At 30.3% G+C, this 21,264-nt stretch overlaps 1 protein-coding gene across 5 annotated transcripts in view; it reads left to right on the forward strand.

Moving 5' to 3' along the window:
• The window catches only part of LOC124541029 (probable nuclear hormone receptor HR3), a 116,365-nt gene that overhangs the window by 33,291 nt on the left and 61,810 nt on the right, over nucleotides 1–21,264 (forward strand). Inside the window, exons 1-2 of one of the 5 annotated variants that reach the window (XM_047118808.1) lie at nucleotides 900–1,084; nucleotides 6,879–7,078. The exons of 1 other annotated variant lie outside the window; for it this stretch is intronic. In XM_047118808.1, the coding sequence (XP_046974764.1) occupies nucleotides 6,973–7,078 (106 nt within the window). In that variant the 5' untranslated portion in view covers nucleotides 900–1,084; nucleotides 6,879–6,972. Of the gene's footprint in view, nucleotides 1–899; nucleotides 1,085–6,878; nucleotides 7,079–21,264 lie in introns of those variants that run through there. 3 more of the 5 variants (XM_047118809.1, XM_047118815.1, XM_047118810.1) reach the window with 3 other exon arrangements.

Below are 21,264 nucleotides of genomic sequence, written 5' to 3' on the forward strand. Positions count from 1 at the left end.
AGCCAAACTAGGACTTCAGGAGTTCAGGATCTGAAGAGCATGTAGCATCAAGAGAATGAGATTGAACTTAGTAGACCGGACATCTACAAAACTATTTAATGAGGCTTATGAGTGTGTGTGTACCCCGATATTTTTAAAATTTTTATTGATGGCAAAGGTACAATAATTTTAAGCCCAAATTTAAATCAACTTACAATCTACGGATGCTGTGTTCTCATACAACGGGTTATCTAATTATACATTGTTATTTGTAACAGGAATACGTATCCTGATCCCCTATTTTAACCTCCAACCCTTGACCGGTCCACCCGGTTCCTGCTCAATGGACTTTGCTTGTCATTTTTGTAAAGGGTCCACCGAGTGAGGGTTAACATGCGAAAAAAATCAGTGAAGGGCTTAAAAAATTCATTTTGTGCGTGGATTGTCATTTCTATGCTCCATCGGTCATTACTGGTGAATATATTGACCGAGATGCCTTTTTTTTAAACTCTCTATTATATTCCTTAGGCTTATTATTTACAAATATGAATTAAAAAAAAAACGCGTAATGACATTACTATTATTTGTTTTTTAATTCGAGAAAGTTTTGGCTGTATATAAAATAAATTATATAATTCTGTTTACATTACGATATGTAAATACTTATTCTTTTTTTAAAATTCGAATTACTATTTGCATAAACTTTCGATTGCATAATATATTATGAATATTTATAATAACATATCTACCTATAATGTATTAATAATATTTAAAAATGATCACATTCAATATAAATTAAAATTGATAAAATGTTTAAAGTGACATATTAAATTTAAAAAAAAAATCGTTCGCAAATCCGTTCGGAACTTAGAATTAGCCTGTGGTACCTTCACACCGCCTTGCACGTATCGCTTGCGCTTACAAAATTCAGTTAGTGTTGCAGAAGGCGCGCGCGCGGCCGCATTCGCGCCTAAACTTTCAAATTTCGTACCCGAAAATTCATACGCAATCTGACAAGTTATATTTTTAATTTTAACTCCAAGGAGTTTCTGCATGTGCATAAGAACTTTTTTGTGTTAATGGATTGTAACAAATTGTTTTGGATGTGAGTAATAATATTAAGATTGTTCGTCCGTCGTATATTAATTTATATATATTTCGTATTTTTTTTTAATTTTAATTTTTTTTTTTGACAGAATGTTTTTTGGCAAAGAATAACTTAGGAACGTTTAGTGCTATTTTTTTTTAAATTGCAAAGGCTTGTATAATTACCCGTATACAAATTATTATCTATCACGAAACTTGCAATTATCAAGGTCTCTAGTTGCAGAGATGTATTGCATATTGTGCGAGTGAGAAAGCTAGAACAGGCGACCTTGCGTTTGAAAGAGAGGTCCGATGTTAGGAAACTCTTGGGAAATATTTATTTTTCTCTTTCGGGACTGAAGGGCATTTTTTTCAACTATTTGTTTTTGAGATAAATTTTATCGTTTCTTAATTTGTTTGTTTCGTTTCTAGGTCGATTTAAAGGGATTAGATTGCTGTGTTATTATCTAATATATCACACGGCACAATAAAAAAATAATTTTGTCTACTTCCATAAATAAATTTAGTTATATATTTTACTATAAAACTTTTATTTTACGTGACCTTTTTCATATAAAATAAAACAAAATAACTGATCTGAAAAATATTTCATAATCTCCATTGTTAATGAAAACATATTCTCAATTAGATCTGCACCCACCATCACAATTTAGAAAAGAATAGCAGTTGTCAATTTAGAAAAGAATACCTAATAATATTTGAATTACCAGGAGCACATAAATGTGAAGTAGTGTTATCAACTAATCGTGCGATACAAAAATATTTAAATGAAGAAAATTAATCAAAGCAATATCAAAATACAATTTTAAGCCATAGGTGTCAACCATTACCGCAAAACGGTTATAAAAATATAATTACTCATTCAGCTTTTTCATTCACTTCCATTCAATACCATTCGTTCTTACCGCCTCCGTCCTCGGCGCACGCTAACCTAAAACTCGTATTTTAAGTACTTAGCCTAAGTACTAAAACGCTAAGCGAACGTACTTGAACATAGCTATTATCAATGATTCTGTATTTGATGTTAAATTCTTAATATCTTCCAATCAAATTTTAAATTACACAGATAACATATAATTGCAACATCTGAATAAAATTGACAAAGATCATCATTAAAAAAAAAAACAATTTTACAAATTAAAGTGCCGAAAAAAATACACGATTAAATTAAATTTCTTCAAATATTATTTGAAACAGATTAAACACAATTATTAATTCAAAAACAGTAACTGTTAAAATAGGCTGTATAAACTTATACCTACTTAAAAAGAAAACAGAAAAAAAAATACGCGTACATACGGTATATACGTCTGAAGTAAGATTTAAATCAAGTTTTATAGTACATATTTACATGTCCTATAATCGTTATACAAAAGGGAACAGACAGAGACTGTTTTTTTTTTAATAAAAATCTCAATTAAAGGCCAAAATTCTTAGATATCTAGACTTTAAACAGAGCTATCTAAAATAACACTAGTAATACACTGACCATATATTAGCACATTAGTGTTTATGAAATAATTTTTAATTTAATTCGTAATAATTGGTACCTGAGTTGTTATGAATACCTAGTACTTACAGAATTAAGCTTTTATATAAACCCTTAGTTAATAAAGTGAAAGTTTTTTTATTACAATAATAATTATTATCTGTGCTTTATACCCTTAATAAATAAAGCAAAATGTAGTTCTGTATTCGAAAATTATTTAAGATAAATTTCATATATTACTAAAAGAAAGTATAAAAGATCAAAATCGATTCGTTAACGTATTATTTAACGATAACATATTAAACATATTTCTATTGTTCGTGATTATAACACACATATCCTAAAACACAATAACAAAACAAGATGGCGGAAACGTCAAAATTATCGAATGACATTTGTTCGCAACGTAAAAAAAAGTGAATTCGAAAAATGCCGAAGGAAAGGTCCTATATCTTGCATCCGGCTTTTGCTTTTAGCGTATGTTTTATAATGTGTAATAATAATTACAGCATCAATCTCACTCGGCCACTTTCACAACTGATTTTGGCAGTTGTAACTTTCACTCGAAAATTATGGCGTAAGTTATACGCTGTGGCGTTCTTAAGTTATTTCTCAAATAACGAAAATTGACTCTTCAAAAAAACTGTGACTTTTTTAATATATCTAAATATGTCCCATAACAGGGCAAAGACCGTTTCTTTAACATAGATAGGTTTACTAAAGAGGTTTTTCTCCTGGTAAGTTCGAAATGAATTATAATAAAAATGATTACATTATCTACGTGTTGTATTGGCATTGTCGGCTCATAAAAAGCTATACATATTTTAGTTCCCATAGAATGTGCTGTATATTTATGCTTAGCTTAGTTCCCTAGCAGCCATCATCAACCAGTAATATGGGTAAGATATAGGTAGGTTGTATGAAAAATGAATCTATCTATATAACGGGAATCCCTGAAATAAATAACACAAAATTTAAATAATACACAAGATTAGATAAATATACTATAATTTTTTCACGAATTACACAAATTTATTTTATATTTAGACAGATAAAAATGTGCAAAAGAAAAATAGGATTACATTATTTGAATATTAAAATTTAGATGGCTGACGCAACTATATATAACTAAGTAATTATATGAACTTAAAGATGTAATTAAAATAGTTAATTAAATGTTATCAGGTTTACAAATATCCTGTTGCACAGATTAAAAGTGGTCAAGCGATGGAAGCGTTTGAATTTAAGCGCATGCAAATCTGACAGTTTTCTTTTTTAAATAAAAAGTTTAAATTATAATGCCAAGACAAAACATTAAATCCATCATTGGTTACAAGTCTTTTAAAGTCCAATGCTGCTATTAAATTATTATTATATTCCAAAATACAATAAATAATTTAGATATATGAGTATACATTCACAAGCCCTTTTATTTATATTTATATGCACAATGTTTGATTTCTTTTTTCATTCGTTATGACAAGCGTATTTATGTCAATTTTATAATGAGTTATCTAATAAATTAAGACACAGATAATAGATAAATAGTAATTACGTATTACAATAATACTTTTTGGTTAAAAATGCTCTCGTCAGAGCAAGAATACGTTTTCCTAAGCATTTCTTTTCGCTACAGGCTTCTTTCCGAAACTGAAATACAGTTAGATAATTCGATTTGACATTTGATTTAAAAAAAAAAAAAAACATTTTTTCTTTTCATTGAATGACGATAATTCAAACGTCATCGCCTCTAACTTGCACTAAATCAAAAAAACGTTTGTATGTGGGCCTTTGTATGTGTGTGTGTCGTAACGCGTTGCGTAATGTCGCCTGCGCGTACGCACCAACTGAATGTTGATATGTTTTGGCGAATCGTACATCTTATTTCTTATTTGAATATCATAATGTTTCAATGAGATATGACTTTATTTTTTTTATAAAACACTAGCGACCCACGAGTGCAATACTGACACTAAATATACTATAGAATTTATTTATTTATATCACATTACAAACATCTAAAATTATCAGTGTTTCTTTACTATATTGTCCATGTATTATATACAAAAACCTTCCTCTCGAATCACTCTATCCATTAAAAAAAACCGCATCAAAATCCGTTGCGTAGCTTTAAAGATTTAAGCACACTTAGGGATATAGGGACAGAGAAAGCGACGTTGTTTTATACTATGTAGTGATACACAATTTGTATATTATAGTACATGTCACATAAGCAATGAATATGTGAGTGTATGCATATATCTTAAAGATATCGACATACATATGTCCTTCTTATGTGTTTACGTTAAAACGGCTTTAATGAAGCGCTTTAAATTTGTTTACATTTAGTTCTTATCACGGTGACCTTGTAAATTTTTTTTTTAATTCAGTCCCGAATATCCCTCATGTAAATAATATCAGCTTCGGATGACTGCAGATTTGTCATCGAAAGTTTTATGAAAAAAAAAAAAATTCCATATGATTTTTTTAATTTGAGTAATGCGTCGGTTTTAATATGAATATGGTTTTTATATGTCAGAGGTTACGGAGATTACATCACAGCTGACAGATCGATATGTTTCATTTAACTTTGATTGTTTATACTCTTATATATGTAACATATAATATATCATACCTCAGTAGTAATCAATGGATCACTTGTTTAAATTACATGCATATATGTTTTGTACTAGGCTGTAACTTAATGTATATTCTAGAAAATTCTATTGTTTTGATAATAATTTAAAACTGTCTAAAACGAAACTACTTATCTGGTTTTAGATTATTTAAATATCAAACAACATAATAAAAATAAACAATAAAGAAAACTTATATAAATGATTAAAATATCTTATATAAACTTATGTCACTAATGAATTAAACAAACATTTGAATATCGAACAAAATTCGAACGCTAAGTCCATAGTGAATGAAGAACGTTCTAAATTTAAATGTATTTATTAATAAGACAATAGATAAACAACGAGGTTCAATAATCAAGTGAACAAAAGGTACAAAAACACCTACAGTTACATAGAACGTAAGAAGTATAATGTACCCGGGAGAAACATCAAAGTAAATGACATAATAGGGGACTGACGCCTATATATATATAGCGCTAACCATAGACTATAGACTCGTTTCCATGCGGCATACCATAGAGCACAGAGTTGGTAGAAATGGCATTTGTCGTGTAATCTGCTATGTTTATAAAATATATTGGTTAATGTTTATATATTTATAGAACACGATAAAGGGCTTAACTAAAATTATTACGTTAATTTGTTAAGACGTTTTTAAAGCTTTTTAGTTAGAGAATATATTAATTATGATTTATATATGTATGTATATAGGCTTATATTCGAGAAATGTAAGGGTTTTCAGTGTGTACACCATTATTAATATATAAAGGATTATTGTCGAATTTAATTAACAGAAATGACTCGTATGAAATATATTCGAAGGCATTTCCAATTTAGTCTGTGGTGGAAGCGCCATACACATAGCGATGCAAGTTGAGTGTTTTAGTTCCCAACACCTCACTGGCCACGCGGGATCGATTTCAGGCATGCGCAGAACCCAGCAACGCTTCCGACCCCCCCTCCCTCGACTGAAGCTGAAAACCCCCTTGCAACTGCACTTCAGTGCATCCGAGAACGCGGCTAAAAAATCTACAAAAAAAAAAAAATTAAACGCAATAACGTCTAAATCAATTCTGATACATTTTCGCGCCGTGTCATCTGTCATTATAATTTTTTTTTTTTAATACGATGTGCACCAAACCCGGACCGTACTGAAGTGGCCAGTACCTGATCGATGATTACAAACTATGAAGAGGAAAAAACGATACGCCATCACTATACCGGGAGTCGAAAGCAAACTTTTTTATATGAAACCGCACCTCGACAATATTTGAAACCACGTTTAAAATAATCACAGTTTATTAAAATTTATACGCAATATATAATCACAAAATAATAGTTTTTATCTATTATATAATAATCACAAATAATTAGATAGCCCGATCGTAACTTCCCGAGCGTTAAACCCAACCTTACGAACGAAAATTTTAGACTGATATTTAAATCCGAATAAAGTAGTAGATTAATAAGAAATTATAGCGTATTTACATTAGTTGACCATTTGAGAAGTTTATATATAGAATGTATTTATAAATTAAATAATAAATAAATAGTGATATAAAAACGCAATATTATCTGATGATACAAAAACCGGGGATCAGTGCTGTAGCCTTAAGTTTTTTTACGCCGGACGAACGATTTTGAGACTTGCGTATTTTCAGTGTTTTAAAGTAAAATGGATATGAGTTATGTACTGTGTGATTATATGAGTGTTATGTATATGTTATTGTGATCGTGTCGGTCCGTGGAGGGCCAATGATGTTGAACATGTTCGATATGTGGAACTCAGTGAGCACCAAGTTGGAGGCGAGCAATGTGCAGCAAAGTCAACAGCCACACACCTCAGGTGGGAGCATTAAAGGTAATTTCCACTTAATCACGCCCAGTTCCCATCCATGCGACCAAGTGGGAATTTTAGTTCTTTTTTTTTTCTTCATTCACGAAAATGTCATGTGATCGAATCCATACAGCCTAAAATGTCAAAATATGTTTTTTTTTTTTTTAATTCAAACAAAGTCATATTTAACGTTCATATTAACTATTACAAATATCGTAACGCCTTTCTTTTTATGTGAGAATATAAAATTAAACATCGAAACCTATAAATTGCGTGAGCGATCTCACATAAAAAAAATTATATAGTTTCTAGAAAGTTCGCCCAAAACACTTCCTTTCCGGTATATTAATACGTAGATAATTGTTTCTCATTTTACAGTTACGCAATGAAAGCTGCATGCCCAAAGAAAGTTGCCAATTAAAATTCGGTAACTGTTACCGCTTCGTCGCTAGCTCTATCTTATGATTATGTAATAAAACTCTTTTATACTTCAAACACGACTATATTCACACATAAAATGCAACACGTATGAATAAATAACAAAAATTATGTATAAAATACGCAACTATATAAATTTTCATGTCTAAGTAGCACAGCCAAAATTAGTCCATTCCGTTATATTTTATTACAATGAAAAATCCTGGCCAAAAATAATTCCAGTAATGAGAAGATTAAAAAAAATTTTTTAAAAAAAGAATGTCACAAGATTTTTTTTAAATAATTACAAACTGATAATAATCGAATTCTTTTTGTTGTTCACCAATTGACATTTACGCACTTTCTCACAAATTCAAAAGCGATTCGAAATTTCATAAAGGACAATTTCGTCGGCCATTTTGCATGTTTCATGAAAGCACTGTTAAGTCTGGTTTCTTTTTTTAAAACACGTTCTCTTGCGTAACGTAATAAGGTGGAATAACTGAACGCAACCAGTTTGATATTAAGCGTTTTGTTCGCGTCGACTCGAAATTGGACTAGTCTTTGTGGTCTTTGCCTCTTGTAAAATATAAAGTGATGACGTTGCTACATTTTTTTTTAAGATTCAAAATTATAGATTACTAGCGACCCGGCTTCGCACGGGTACAATATTGACACTAAATAAACTACAGAATCAAATTAGAAACTTCTAATATTATCAGTGTTTCTTTACCATATTGTCCATGTATTATATACAAAAAACTTTCTCTTGAATCACTCTATCTATTAAAAAAACAGCATCAAAATCCGTTGCGTAGTTTTAAAGATAAGCAAACAAAATATAGGGACAGAGAAAGCGACTTTGTTTTATACTATGTAGTGATAATTTCTTACAAAAATCAAACCAAAAAATTACAGTCAAGCAAAATATTATTAACGATTCTACTAGATTGACTGGTTTGCTATACTTTCCTAGAAGTATAAAAAATTGCACAGCATATAGTTATATAGAGCACAAGAATAACTAGAATTTACTAGTTTACCTAATCAGTAGTGGTTATAATTTTATGAGTAGACATTTTTACATATATATCACATAACCTAAAAACTACTTGGTTACACATAATTTATTCTGTAGTGTTTGTATGAAGAAATATAATGTTTCATGATAATCATTTTAATAGTGTATTTTTGAATTTGTCAAAATGTCGATTGATTGTAACACGACACTGCCTTCTATGCAATATTTGTTTACGAAGCAACTGATTTAGTATAACTAAACTTTAGTGTAACTAAATCAGCAAATAAAAATTTTGTTGATACGAAAAATGTAATTTCTTAGCCTCTAGTTTCAGTTTTTATAAATAAAAAAAATCGATACTAATGTGTATGTCAATTATACAAAGCTACCAGGGTCGCAGAAATATGTGACAGGTTAAATTAGCCTTAGGCTTTTTGTTTTTTCTTTAATTCAAATAGTGAACATAAAATTGCATACAATTTCGAATTCCATTTTTAAAATATAAAACTTAATTGTTTGTGCCCGAATTTATTTATCTACTAGGCTAACATAGTTTAACTGAGTATTGCGTTTCGTTGAGCAAAATTACTCGCTAATAAGGAAAATCATTCTAAAAAAGTTTATACTATGTTCATTAATTATTAGAAATGGAGTTTGTTTTACCTGTTGTGACTAAGCTTGTTATATAAAAATTACGCTACAACGACATTTTTTATTTCTTTAACAGAGACTGCGCCCTGATTTTGTCTATTTGAAATGTAAAAAATATATTGCTTTCCTTTAAAACGATTGGGTGGCTGTTATAGTTTTTTAAACTGCATAGCATTCTAAATATGGCTAACAACTTTACCAGTTAACTAGGTACGAAATATACAATCTTTTCTGCATTGATAAATAAGCAAAAAAAAACCGACCAGCTTTTTACAGCTGATTTTGATTTTCTTTTTTTTAGTTGATATTAACGACCTTAAGTGTTAAGAAAACAATTTGGAAATAATAATGGTCGAATTTCTACCAATGGGCGACCGTATTAATAAGGTAACTAAATCGTTAAATTTGTTAAGTTTTCAATACAACCAATCGAAATGAAACATATGTACGTGCACTAAAAGTACCAGGATCGTATAAACATGTGACAGGCCAGCGTTAGTTTAGTACTAGCGAGAAAAAGTTGCCTGGCCAAGACCCATATAGCCGGCGTATGCGTGCGACTCGTCTTGGTACTTTACCTTCGCGGTTTATTGACATCTGTTTTGCGGCAGCCATTTTGTTTATTCCATTTTTAAATGTACTTTAACTTTATATGTACCTGTTTATTGACTAACAAAACAAATAAAAATAATATTAGTAAAAAAATGTGTCTATCTAAAGATTCTAAATTTAAAATGACAATAATCATTACTTTTAAGTTTTGACAGCAAACATAATTCGAATATGGAACTGTCAATTTATTACATAAGTTCGTTACTGTTAACTGTCAAATTTTTATGAACAATTAAATTAAAATTAGAATCGAATTTCTTATCATCTGTGGAAGTAACTAGTCTTTAAAAATCGACTCTTATCGACTTTAGACCACGTTTGATATTTGACTTAAACATTAGTCAATTTTCTGACAATACCCTTATTGGCGTTCAAGTATCTTTCGAACCGATCGCAGTACACATATTCATGCGTGTAACATGCGCTCAGGTACTAGCGACTGATATGATAATACTTGCCTACACTGTGTGAGTGGTGCTGCGTTTGAACTGTCACTATAACTCGACTAACAGATTTATAATAGTAAATTGATTTTATTGTGTTTATAATTCATCAGGAAAACATCGTAAGGAAAGCTGCATGTGTCTCATTTCATACTAATTCTGCCTCTATATTCCACACACATTGGAACAGCGTGGTGGAATATGTTCCGCACCGTCTCCTCAAAGGGAGAAGAGGCCTTAGCCCAGCGCTGGGCAACTTTATAGGCTGTTGTCGTTGTTGAAATTGATTTGAATTGACATAATTGATTGTACTCGCTTACATACTAATAACATAATTCAAACTTCATATTACTCTTGAATGTGCTAACATATAATGTAGACTTAGTTATTTAATTGAATATATGTAACGTCTTTTCAAGCTAAAGAACATCTCAATAGACTTATTTTCTTTAAAGCAAATAATAAATTCGAAATATATCTTATATAAATATACTATCATAATAATTACACGAATTGTAAGTCAACTATGTATATGCAAATTAGAATACTTAATATTTAATGAACTCGTACAAGTACTAGTCTATAACAAACGCAGCACATATAACTATCAAGCATACGTTCGGCGCACGCGCATTCGCATGCGTGTTGGTGCGTTTTGTAACGTGACGTCATCGGTCATTTTATAGTCAAATAGTATAGGGAATGGGTTAGGTCTGATATGTTCTAGAACTTACCTTGGTTTTATGACATTCGGTTTAAATTTCGAATTGTAACATGTATTGGAATATTTATAAAAGTTTGACACATAGTTTCGTCGAATTTAAGTATCATGGCAAAGGTATAACATTGTACATCCCAATATTAACTTTAACAATGTAAGGAATGGGTTACGTTTTTTACAATGTTCATATTTATGGTCAGCTGTGACTTAAAAATACGTCCATTGACTAATTAGTGAAAGCTTAATCGGCTGACTGATATTATAGTAACATATAACATATAATGTTAGTTAGTTATTTTTAAATATAACTAGACTTACAGATCGAATAGTTAATAAGATATATGGTAAAACTCTCTGAAACGGTGGTAGTTTTAAGAACCAACTAGAATAAGCTTTGGATAATGATTTTCGTTTTCTAACAGAATGCGTATTGAAGGTTAAAAGAGTGAATGAATTGAATGGTTTTATTCATCTTAATCCGAATGATTTCAGGAAAAGTGTGCAATTAGAAACTTTCCCATTTCAAGTATCGAAGGACAAGCTCGTTGACCTGGATTCAGTTATCAGTTCTGTTTATATAAAAACAGTCACCTTGTCAGGGTTGTTGCAAAATTGCTTAAACTGTTGTAACTCGGAAGGTCGGATTTCACTTTGTCAACTAATTGCATTGTCGACGGGAAGTGCGCCGTCTATAATGTCAATTTTCAAATATCGAATAATCGAATGTAATAGGTAAAAGACATTCTGCCTAAAAATATTTTTTTTTAAAAATTTTACGCGCCATTTTATTCAATATCAGCGTATTGTTACTAGTTTTATAGGCAGTAATGTAATATGCAACTAAAACATGAACCAAGTATTGTGTACAGATAAAAATTAACCACAGAATAGGTATACATAGCCCTTTGAAACATTGTACTCGTGTATCTAGATAACGAAACGAAAATAAAACAAACAATAAAAAAAAGATTTTTCAATTAAAACTCCTTTGAAAAATCTATTTATGGAACCAATACAGTAAGAACTCTTTCAAGGTCGCTAATAGCTTTTTTAGTCTAGAATTTTCCCTTCTTTTAAAAAAAAAAACTCATTCTTTCTTATGTGCTTAAAATTAGTTGAGCAATGCATATTATTCTATTTCAAATAATAATTAATATTGATTTAAAGATGAACATGTGCCCAACGCAGTAGACAATGATAATTGACGAGCAATTACGGTAAAATGAAATGTACTGCATTGTAATAAATACCATAATCGTGTAAATAACATTATATTTATTAATAAAACTATGAATTTAGAACTAACTGTAACTACTAGAAGCGATACCTGTTACTATAAGCGTAGACAAAGACAGATGTCCTTATGTAATGAAAATGCAAGGAAACCGTTCAAAATCCATCTCTTTCTATTTTTAAATTCACAGCTGCATATTTTACTTAGACCACGCTATATCTGAATCGTATAAACCGCGAAATTCAAATTTCGAAATTCGCGACAGGATCGCTGCGCCCGTCTCAATTAAAACACTCTTTTGATACGCCGTTCTAAAAATAGCTCTACAGTGAAAGTGATAGAGTTGTTTTTAGATTGCACACGGCGACGGCTTGAAGCCAAGTCAAAAGTGTGTCACAAGTTGAACAGCACCCGCAAGGCCGGTCTATCTATGCGAAGTACGGATGTGCGACCCTTGCTTCTCTGTCGTTTATTTAAATCGTTCTATGAGTTCCACGTTTGAAATTACAATGGATTTCGGGATGGGGGTTCTGATTTTAAGTCTGTTTTATAACAGCTGTTATTTTTAAATTCGTTTATTATTTATTTATATTAAGAATATTTATTGGTTTTCTAATGCATCTTTGTTTTATATTACATTTATTATGATATTTTAGTCAAAGATTTTAGTTTATTTGACGAATAAGGAGTTATTATAGTATTGCCATTTGATTTTTTAAATATATATAATATTTAACCTTGAATTTTTTTTACATTGTTTATTGCTAAAATTCAACTTATAAATTTATTTGTATCGCAATAATCAAATTGGAAAGTTAAATGCAAGTTATTTGTCTTTCAAATCAAGTGAAACTTCTAAGCTTTGTATTCTACGTGACAAAAGTTTTGTTATTATATTGTGGTAACTTATTTCATACAAATTATTTATTGCAAATTACAATCGCTCTTAATATAACAGAATATTTTCCTCGATGTAATTTAAAATCTTAGAAGTTTCTTAAAAAGAAATCGATACAAATACTAGTACTATTATTGTTTCTACAATATATGTTGCATACAAAAAATTGTTCCAAGGAAAGTTATGACCAAATACACAAATGTAGGTTGTATAAATATTAGATAGTACCTTTATTTGCTGAAATGTAATGCAAAAATGATTACAGTTCAAACATGATAGGTATCTACCGAAAAAATATTTTTAGGTTAAATGACGACATAAAATAAAACATAAAAAATATATTTAAAAAAAGAACACATTCATTCATTGTTAATTTATGTTATTTGAAAATCAAATTTGAAAACAATTCTTTTTTAAAGATTAATAATTCACATTGTATTGGACGTTTGAAAATCGAATGTTCTTTATTCGAAGTTCAAATTGATGTGCGCGAGTCATCGTATCGCGTGCACTATCGGCCTTCGATAGTTAAGGCCTATACCTTAGAAGGTTACCTGGGTTTAGGCCTCGAGTTACAACTATGAGAAAAACTTTGCAATTATCTGATTTATGTATTAACTGAGATTCATTCGAGTTATGAATAAGTTTAGCTGATTTGTTCGATTTTTGAATAAAAATATTGTATTGTTATATTAAATAAAAATCGTCAGTATTCGATTATTTGTATTCGAATAAAATTTGATGTAATTGAAATTACATCGAATTGTGAAAGAAATTCGAAATTTGTTATTCACTCATATGATGTCATTCGATGGCGTGTAAAGACTCGGACACACTGGTGTATTTCGTGAGGACAATGTAACTAATAGTTTTAATATTCATTTTTTTTTAAATCAAGAATGATGGTGAAAAATAAAGATGGTTTGTTTTTTTTTTTGTAATGTTTATCTATATACCTATAAGTATTCTATATATTTAACTAACATAATATTCATTAGATGTTCTGATTGCAAGTCACTAATGTTAATTTATTTACAATTAACAAGATTTTAAAATAATTATATGTTAGAACTGGCAACACATACATTTAAAAAAAACCTAGAATGGAGAGACCGACTGAATTGTTAATATACAAGGAAAGTGTGAACATATAATATACTAAAAGATTCTCGGTTCACACCGAATTATTAAAAAGTTTTTAATAGTTGTTTTATTTAACTTTCACTTTACATTATTATAATAGATAAAAAGCCTGCAAATTTTAACGCTTTAATCATTTTGTGTGTAATTTATTTTTCATTCGCGTGTTGCTGAGGCCTTGTGGAATAAATAAATATATTTTGACGAGACTCACGGGAAACGTGACTTATCGCATGTACAAAAGGTGGTAAGATCATTGGGTGGTACCACCAATGCGAGTTACATGTTCGAACGACACGAGAAAAATATACTTCATTTGTATTATAAAATTATACGAAATTTGACATAATATACAGGCTTTATATTGACTAACTAAGCGCTCGTGTTCTGGGCTTACTGTCTGTTTGTCGAACTTCTGTACATATCAATTCTCTGCAAAGCAAACCTTATGAAAATTGGAAAAGTACGCTATCTTTACTAATGAACGGGAAGACGATTTACATAATGCCTTACTAAAAAAATACGAAACCAATTTACGTAAAACTTTTGCCAGAACATGCAGCGCGTTTCGTATTAGATTTTAGGATATAATCTTTCTATATGAGTAGTTACACTTTGACGTTTAAATGTTAAATGTGAAAATCGTTAATGTGTTTTTCTTTTCCTCCCCTTCCCACTTCCAAAATGGCAATAATCAGAGTATTGCATCTCATATTTTAATTCTTTTTTATTCTAAACTATAAACATCGTTTATAATTTGTATTTTTTAACATTATGTGTATGTAATTATTCAAGATATAGTCGGTTAATACGCGATGGGCCTTCACCGTATTTCGGAGGAGTCACGCGACTGTAATGAGCAAAAATATCATACATACGTACATATAATTCACCTGAAAAAGTAGCTTTTATTAATACATTCTATTACAAATATTATTGTATACTGTATGTTTTCACGATCATTATCATAAGAGAAGTGTCAACTTAAATCTGTAAAATCTAAGCATAATTTAAATTGAACAGTATTTCCATCCGTCGTGGAGGTCGTTTACCATAGAAATCTGTTTCTACTTGAACAGCGTCACACCATCAGATAAAAATATTTGAAACTTACGTAAGTTTGTCATTTCGAATCGATACGGCTTTGAAAAGAAATCGACGAGACCATGTAAAGGTCAAACGAATAGAAACTTGTTTTAAAAATCTTCATCTCACTAAGATAAATTATATGAAAATAAAAGCCGCGTTTCGCTTCGTATAAAATCCCGTATGTTTACAGAATGCATTGATCGTATGAGATGGATGCATCTTCGTATTCATGATATGCAGGCAATTATTTATTTAATTACTATATCCGTTTGTCTGAGATTTATTAAGATTATTTATTTCAATTTGTAATCAGATTTGCAAACATTTGTTTATTAAAACAATAACATATATATGTTACCAATTTCAAAATAATATGTTAATTTAATAAAATTGTCTGTAGTGGTCTGTTTCAGGAAATAATTCGAATCGATCAAGTTTTTTGTGTAAAGAACTACTTCAACGTTTTGTATACGAGTTTCGAAACCTGTGTTTTGTTCGAAAACATCTGTTTGATTTGCTATTGTTTTGAATGTGATTTGGTATACATTTGAGTTATCATTTCATGTCCTTAGGAACAATGTGTAATTCATAAATTAATTTATCAATCACAAAAAAAACTGATGCGTATCAAAATGAAAATCAAAATATACTTTATTAAAGTGGGCTTTTACAAGCACTTTTGAATCGTCATTTAACAATTAAGTGAAGCTACCAATAAAGCTATCAATAAAGACTTAACTTACTTTAAGTACTATTACACAAATAGACATTTTTTTGTTAAGGTAACTAAAAAATTTTAAAACTAAATAAATTCAACAATATTAATATTACATTAAGAATATTACAAAATAAATATTTATCCAATAGTTTTTACTCAGAATCATAGAATTTCCTGGTACGAATAATACGTGGAGATGTGTTGAAATTTCAGTCACAGCCTGTAATTGTTCTATTGCAACGAAGCCTTCTCTCAGACACCAATGGACGTTCGAGATGAAGTTTGAGACCGCTTTGCATACAATGCTATATTTAATGGATGATATTTATGACATCTTGAGAAAAACGAGCATTGGACCAGCAGATTGGTATAATCACTTGGTGGTAGAGCTTTGTGCAAGCCCGTCTGGGTAGGTACTACCACTCATCAGTTATTCTACCGCCAAATAAGAGTACTCGGTATTGTAGTGTTCCGGTTTGAAGGGTGAGTGAGCCAGTGTAACTACAGGCACAAGGGACATAACATCTTAGTTACCAAGATTGGTGACACATTGACGATGTAAGGAATAGTTAATATTTCTTGCAGCGTCATTGTCTATGGGTAAAAAATCTCCACACGTCCTCACAGGACACGAGACTTTTGGCTCTAGAAACTTCAAATGCACCAATCGCATCATGACAAACCGACAGACATTTAAAATTCTTAATTACGTGTCGACACGACGGGTTTTTACGCAGATGCTATTTCGTCATTGTATTTTCGTCGAGTCGAACGAGTATACGCGGCGATTCGTATACTTTCACCGTTAGATAATAAACGAGTTGATAACCGAAGGTGTGATAGCGTGCCTCTTGTTAACTGGCCTTTTAAGTGCTTACATTGTAAATGATCCTTATATTAACCCTTACATTTATTTTAAATAATAAATAAATAAATATTGGACAACATCACATACATTACTCTGATCCCTACGTAAGCTAAACCACTTGTGTTATGGGAAATCAGAAGTAACGACGGACAAACACCCAGACCCAAGACGACGTAGAAAACTAATGAAGTTTTTCTACAACGACTCAGCCGGGAATCGAACCCGGGACCGCGGAGTGGCGTGCCTATGAAAATCGGTATACGCTCTACCCGACCGCGGAGGTCGTCAAATGTTATCCTTATACTATTTAATAATATACTTTAAACAGATATGTTAGTTATGACACTCACCTAATCACGTTGGTTAATTAACAATTTGTCTCTGATTTAAACTAGTAATAACAACATATTGAACCGGATTAAACTGGATTATTATTTTTAAAAAAAATCACAAATCAAATATATTTCCATTTCGAGCACATGTTTATCAAGAGCAGCTGACGTTTTTGTTTATAGTATGCTTATTTATTAGTCAAACATAGTTTCTAAAGCACCTGCCTTAAGTAGTTGGTTTGATTTCCGGTGTAGATAAAAAAATATAATTATAAAACTTACTATATTACACCGTTAAAATAACTCAAGATATCGTTTTCAGTGTAATTTTAAATTAAGAATAAATTTTATATCTCATAATTAAATTGTATTACGCAATGGAGAAAGTCAACATTAAAACGATATTGTATATTGTTAGAAATAACTTATTCCGTGTTTAAATTCACAGCATTCACAATTTAAAATGCTGAAAACTAAAAAAAATTCGAAAGCCGCGAAACTTAACGTCACGTAATAATAATCGAATGCGTTATACGAAATGTCACAATTAAATTACGAATTTTAATAAAAACAATAAAAAAAAAACAAAAATCATTAGGAATCCAATAAGTGTGTACCCAACTTAATGATTGCCATTTATTTGTTGAACGGATTACAATAAGAATGTATCGATAATTGAGTTTCGAATTTCGAACGGATCGCGTTTCCTAAGATTCTGTACGATACTTCCGCTGTCAAAATGTATTTTTTCAACGTGCCATTCCGACAACTTTCACCGGTTCGAAAGTTGAAATTTATATGCATGTGTGCGTTTATTTTCGGCCAGTCGTAACTCATGGAAATAGTTACGTTGTGTTATATGCATTATAGTTATTATTTTAACTTTATAACTATGTTGTATAACGTTATCTGTCAGCAATTACAATGTTCGTTATTTTGCTTTTCAGTAATTATTTTAATTGCTATCATCAAATTATTGTTTAGATTTAATGTTAATACTTTTTGGACTAAATGTTAAAGTCCAATGAACTTTATATAAAAAACTTTAACAGAGTAACAATACAATTTTCAAGGTCATATTTTAAAATGTAACTATCGAACCCTATGTTGGTAAAAAATATATATTTTAATTACACTTTAATAAAAAATAAAAAAAGTAAAATTAAAATTTATAAAGAATGAAGATAATAAAGAGCAACAACAGAAGTAAAAGTTGAATTTTTGGCGCGAACACAGGATCGATGGGAAGCGTAAAAGCGAAAGCGTGAGTCAGGATTGCGAAAGTAATTTATTTTGAAAGTCACAAGCCACGGATATTTTTAGTGAGAGCGAAGACATATTAGGAAGTAAATCATGATAAATTACAATTGACAAAATGATAACAGTTTCAAAACATGCGTGATACATACATAGAACGTCCAAAATGTAAAGACACTCTTCAGTATAATGTATAATATGAAACTACGGGTCATTTTACAGTGGTCAGGTTATAGGCTAAGATGGCGCGGGCATATGTTCGCGACGGAAACAGCCGAAGTCATCCGAGCGCAGTCGTAAGTGGGTCACACGCACACAGTGAAGCGAAACGCACACGCGCGTCGCATCGTATTGTAAGGAAAAAAAGTACTTGCTTTCACACTATGTGAATTTTCGCATGGGTCAATATTGACACATGGATAACGGAACTTTTGAAAACCCCTGTATTCGTTACTTTTATTAGACAACGTGTATGTGTTATGACTATATTATTTTACATATAAATATATATTAATTTTTTATTATTATATTCATTTAACGTTGTGTGTGTAATTGTTTGTGTTCGATAAAAAAGACAATATGATTATATTATGTTTCATAGAAAATTGTATGCATAAAAAAATATCATTGTACTCAATGCAGCGATTAGAAATACGACATTGACCAGTTTTAGTAATGTTAGGCCTAAAGTTAAAGCCTAATTATGCAGATAGGTTTCCAGCCTAGGTTACAAGCGCGCTAAAAATTTGCATTCAACACACAAACCGACAGTACGTAATGAATTGTTAATTTCGAACAAATATTTAAATAGCACGTAACATTGTAACGTTACAAAATATAACGTTATATATTTAATGTGTTAATTAATTTGACATTGAATCTGATTTTCAATAATATTGCTTACATAGAGGTTTGGTTATTTTATTGCTGGTAACATCTATCAAAGTGTTGCTATCCAAATTAATATTATTTGATTGACCCCTTGTTCTTGAATTAGGGTCATCCTTTATAGACAACAGCTTAAAGCGATAATGTTATAAAATAATACTTGATAGACATCGAGCCTTACATCATTGCAGAAATTTAAAAAAAATTAAGTTTTCTTTACCACGGCTAATGCGTGATATTGCCTACTGTCAATTGGGATCTTAAAAATGAGTAATATGATAGATAGTATACTAATGTGGAGATTAACTTAACTAAATACATCTGTTATGAGCATATTTTCAACTAGACGAATTAAGTGAAGTTAAAGACAAGTAAGTATTGATGAAGAATAAAACGAAGGGCGTGTATGATAATTGGTCAAAATCTTTATTGATGCTTCAATTTAAAATGTAACTGGAGTTTTTTTACTATATTTGTAATTAAATATAGTCTGTCTTTTATGTATTTATAATTATAAAGCATATTAAGAGTTATTTGTAACGTTATTTTATTGTTTAGTTTGTGATAAAAGTCTCAAATGACTAGAAACTTTGTTTAATTCTCATTTTCTCGATGATGATTCAAAATAAGTAATATCGTTTATATCTTAGGCATTACTAATTTCGCTTTCACCAGACTGACTCACGAAGTGAACATAGTCTATGTTCATTGTTGTATGTGCACGTAATATATTTATTTGTCGTCAAAAGGCTTTAAAATTCTATGTAAAGTTTGATAGTTATATAAACATATATGGCGGTACAAAAAAGTCCTAGATATTGAATGGCTATTTAATTATTTTGAGCTATTCAAGTGAAGCCGGGGTAAGTAACTAGCTTAATATATAATAACCTTCATTATATGTTATTTCAAAGGATGACAACCATTAAATTAATATAATATATAAAACAAAATGTCAATGATGTTCAACTTGTGTAATACAAGACGCAAGGATAACGAAATAATAATATTTACTTAACTACGCAGCCAAAAGAGGGTAATGTGTTTGCTGTGTTTTAGAAAAATTGCATTATTGGTGATGAAATGGTCTTTGATTACATATATGTCTAGATAGACTATCACAGCTGAGAACGCATATGAAAATAGCGGCTTACAGTTAGCCTCTAAGTACACAGATACTAGTATACTAGGATGACATTTGGCGAATGACAAGCGTAATGGTCATATAGAACGAGATAATAAAGTTGGTTCGTTTGTTTTAGTTCTATTGTTGCACGACACTCTAGATATATCTACGGAAATGGTACATAAGGGTTTTCTATTTATAGCAACGAGGCATTTGAACATTTTGGTTATACGATTGTAGTTCGCCATTGATGTTAGCCAATGTTAAAAATATGTATTAAACTTATACAATTGGATATAGTATACTGTATGCCTTTGTGTATTTATTCAAAATGGTTCATTTATTGGACACTTGTTACCGGTGAAATTATTGTATATTATGTCATCCCTCTATAATCTGTAATGGCAATAAATTTTATCAACACCTTAGTAGTTACGTAGTTACACGAACTACACGAATAACCATATATATATATGGTTATAGTTATATATATATATATATATATATATATATATATATATATATATATATATATATATATATATATATATAAAACATATTTTTAAATGTTGAAAAAGAGTAACTACTGAGTTTCTTGCCGGTTCTTCTCGGTAGAATCTACTTTCCGAACCGGTGGTAGCTTCACGTAATGTTAATTGACGATTCAAAAGTGCTTGTAAAAGGGTTGATTTTTGATTTTTTTTATAATATAATTTTGATTTAATTTAACCCGCTTAGAAAATATACAAACATTACTTCTATCTGCAGCTATAATTGTACAAAGAGTGGGAGGTT

This window comes from Vanessa cardui, chromosome 27 (assembly GCF_905220365.1).
Source record: "Vanessa cardui chromosome 27, ilVanCard2.1, whole genome shotgun sequence".
NCBI classification, from domain to species: Eukaryota; Metazoa; Arthropoda; class Insecta; order Lepidoptera; family Nymphalidae; genus Vanessa; species Vanessa cardui.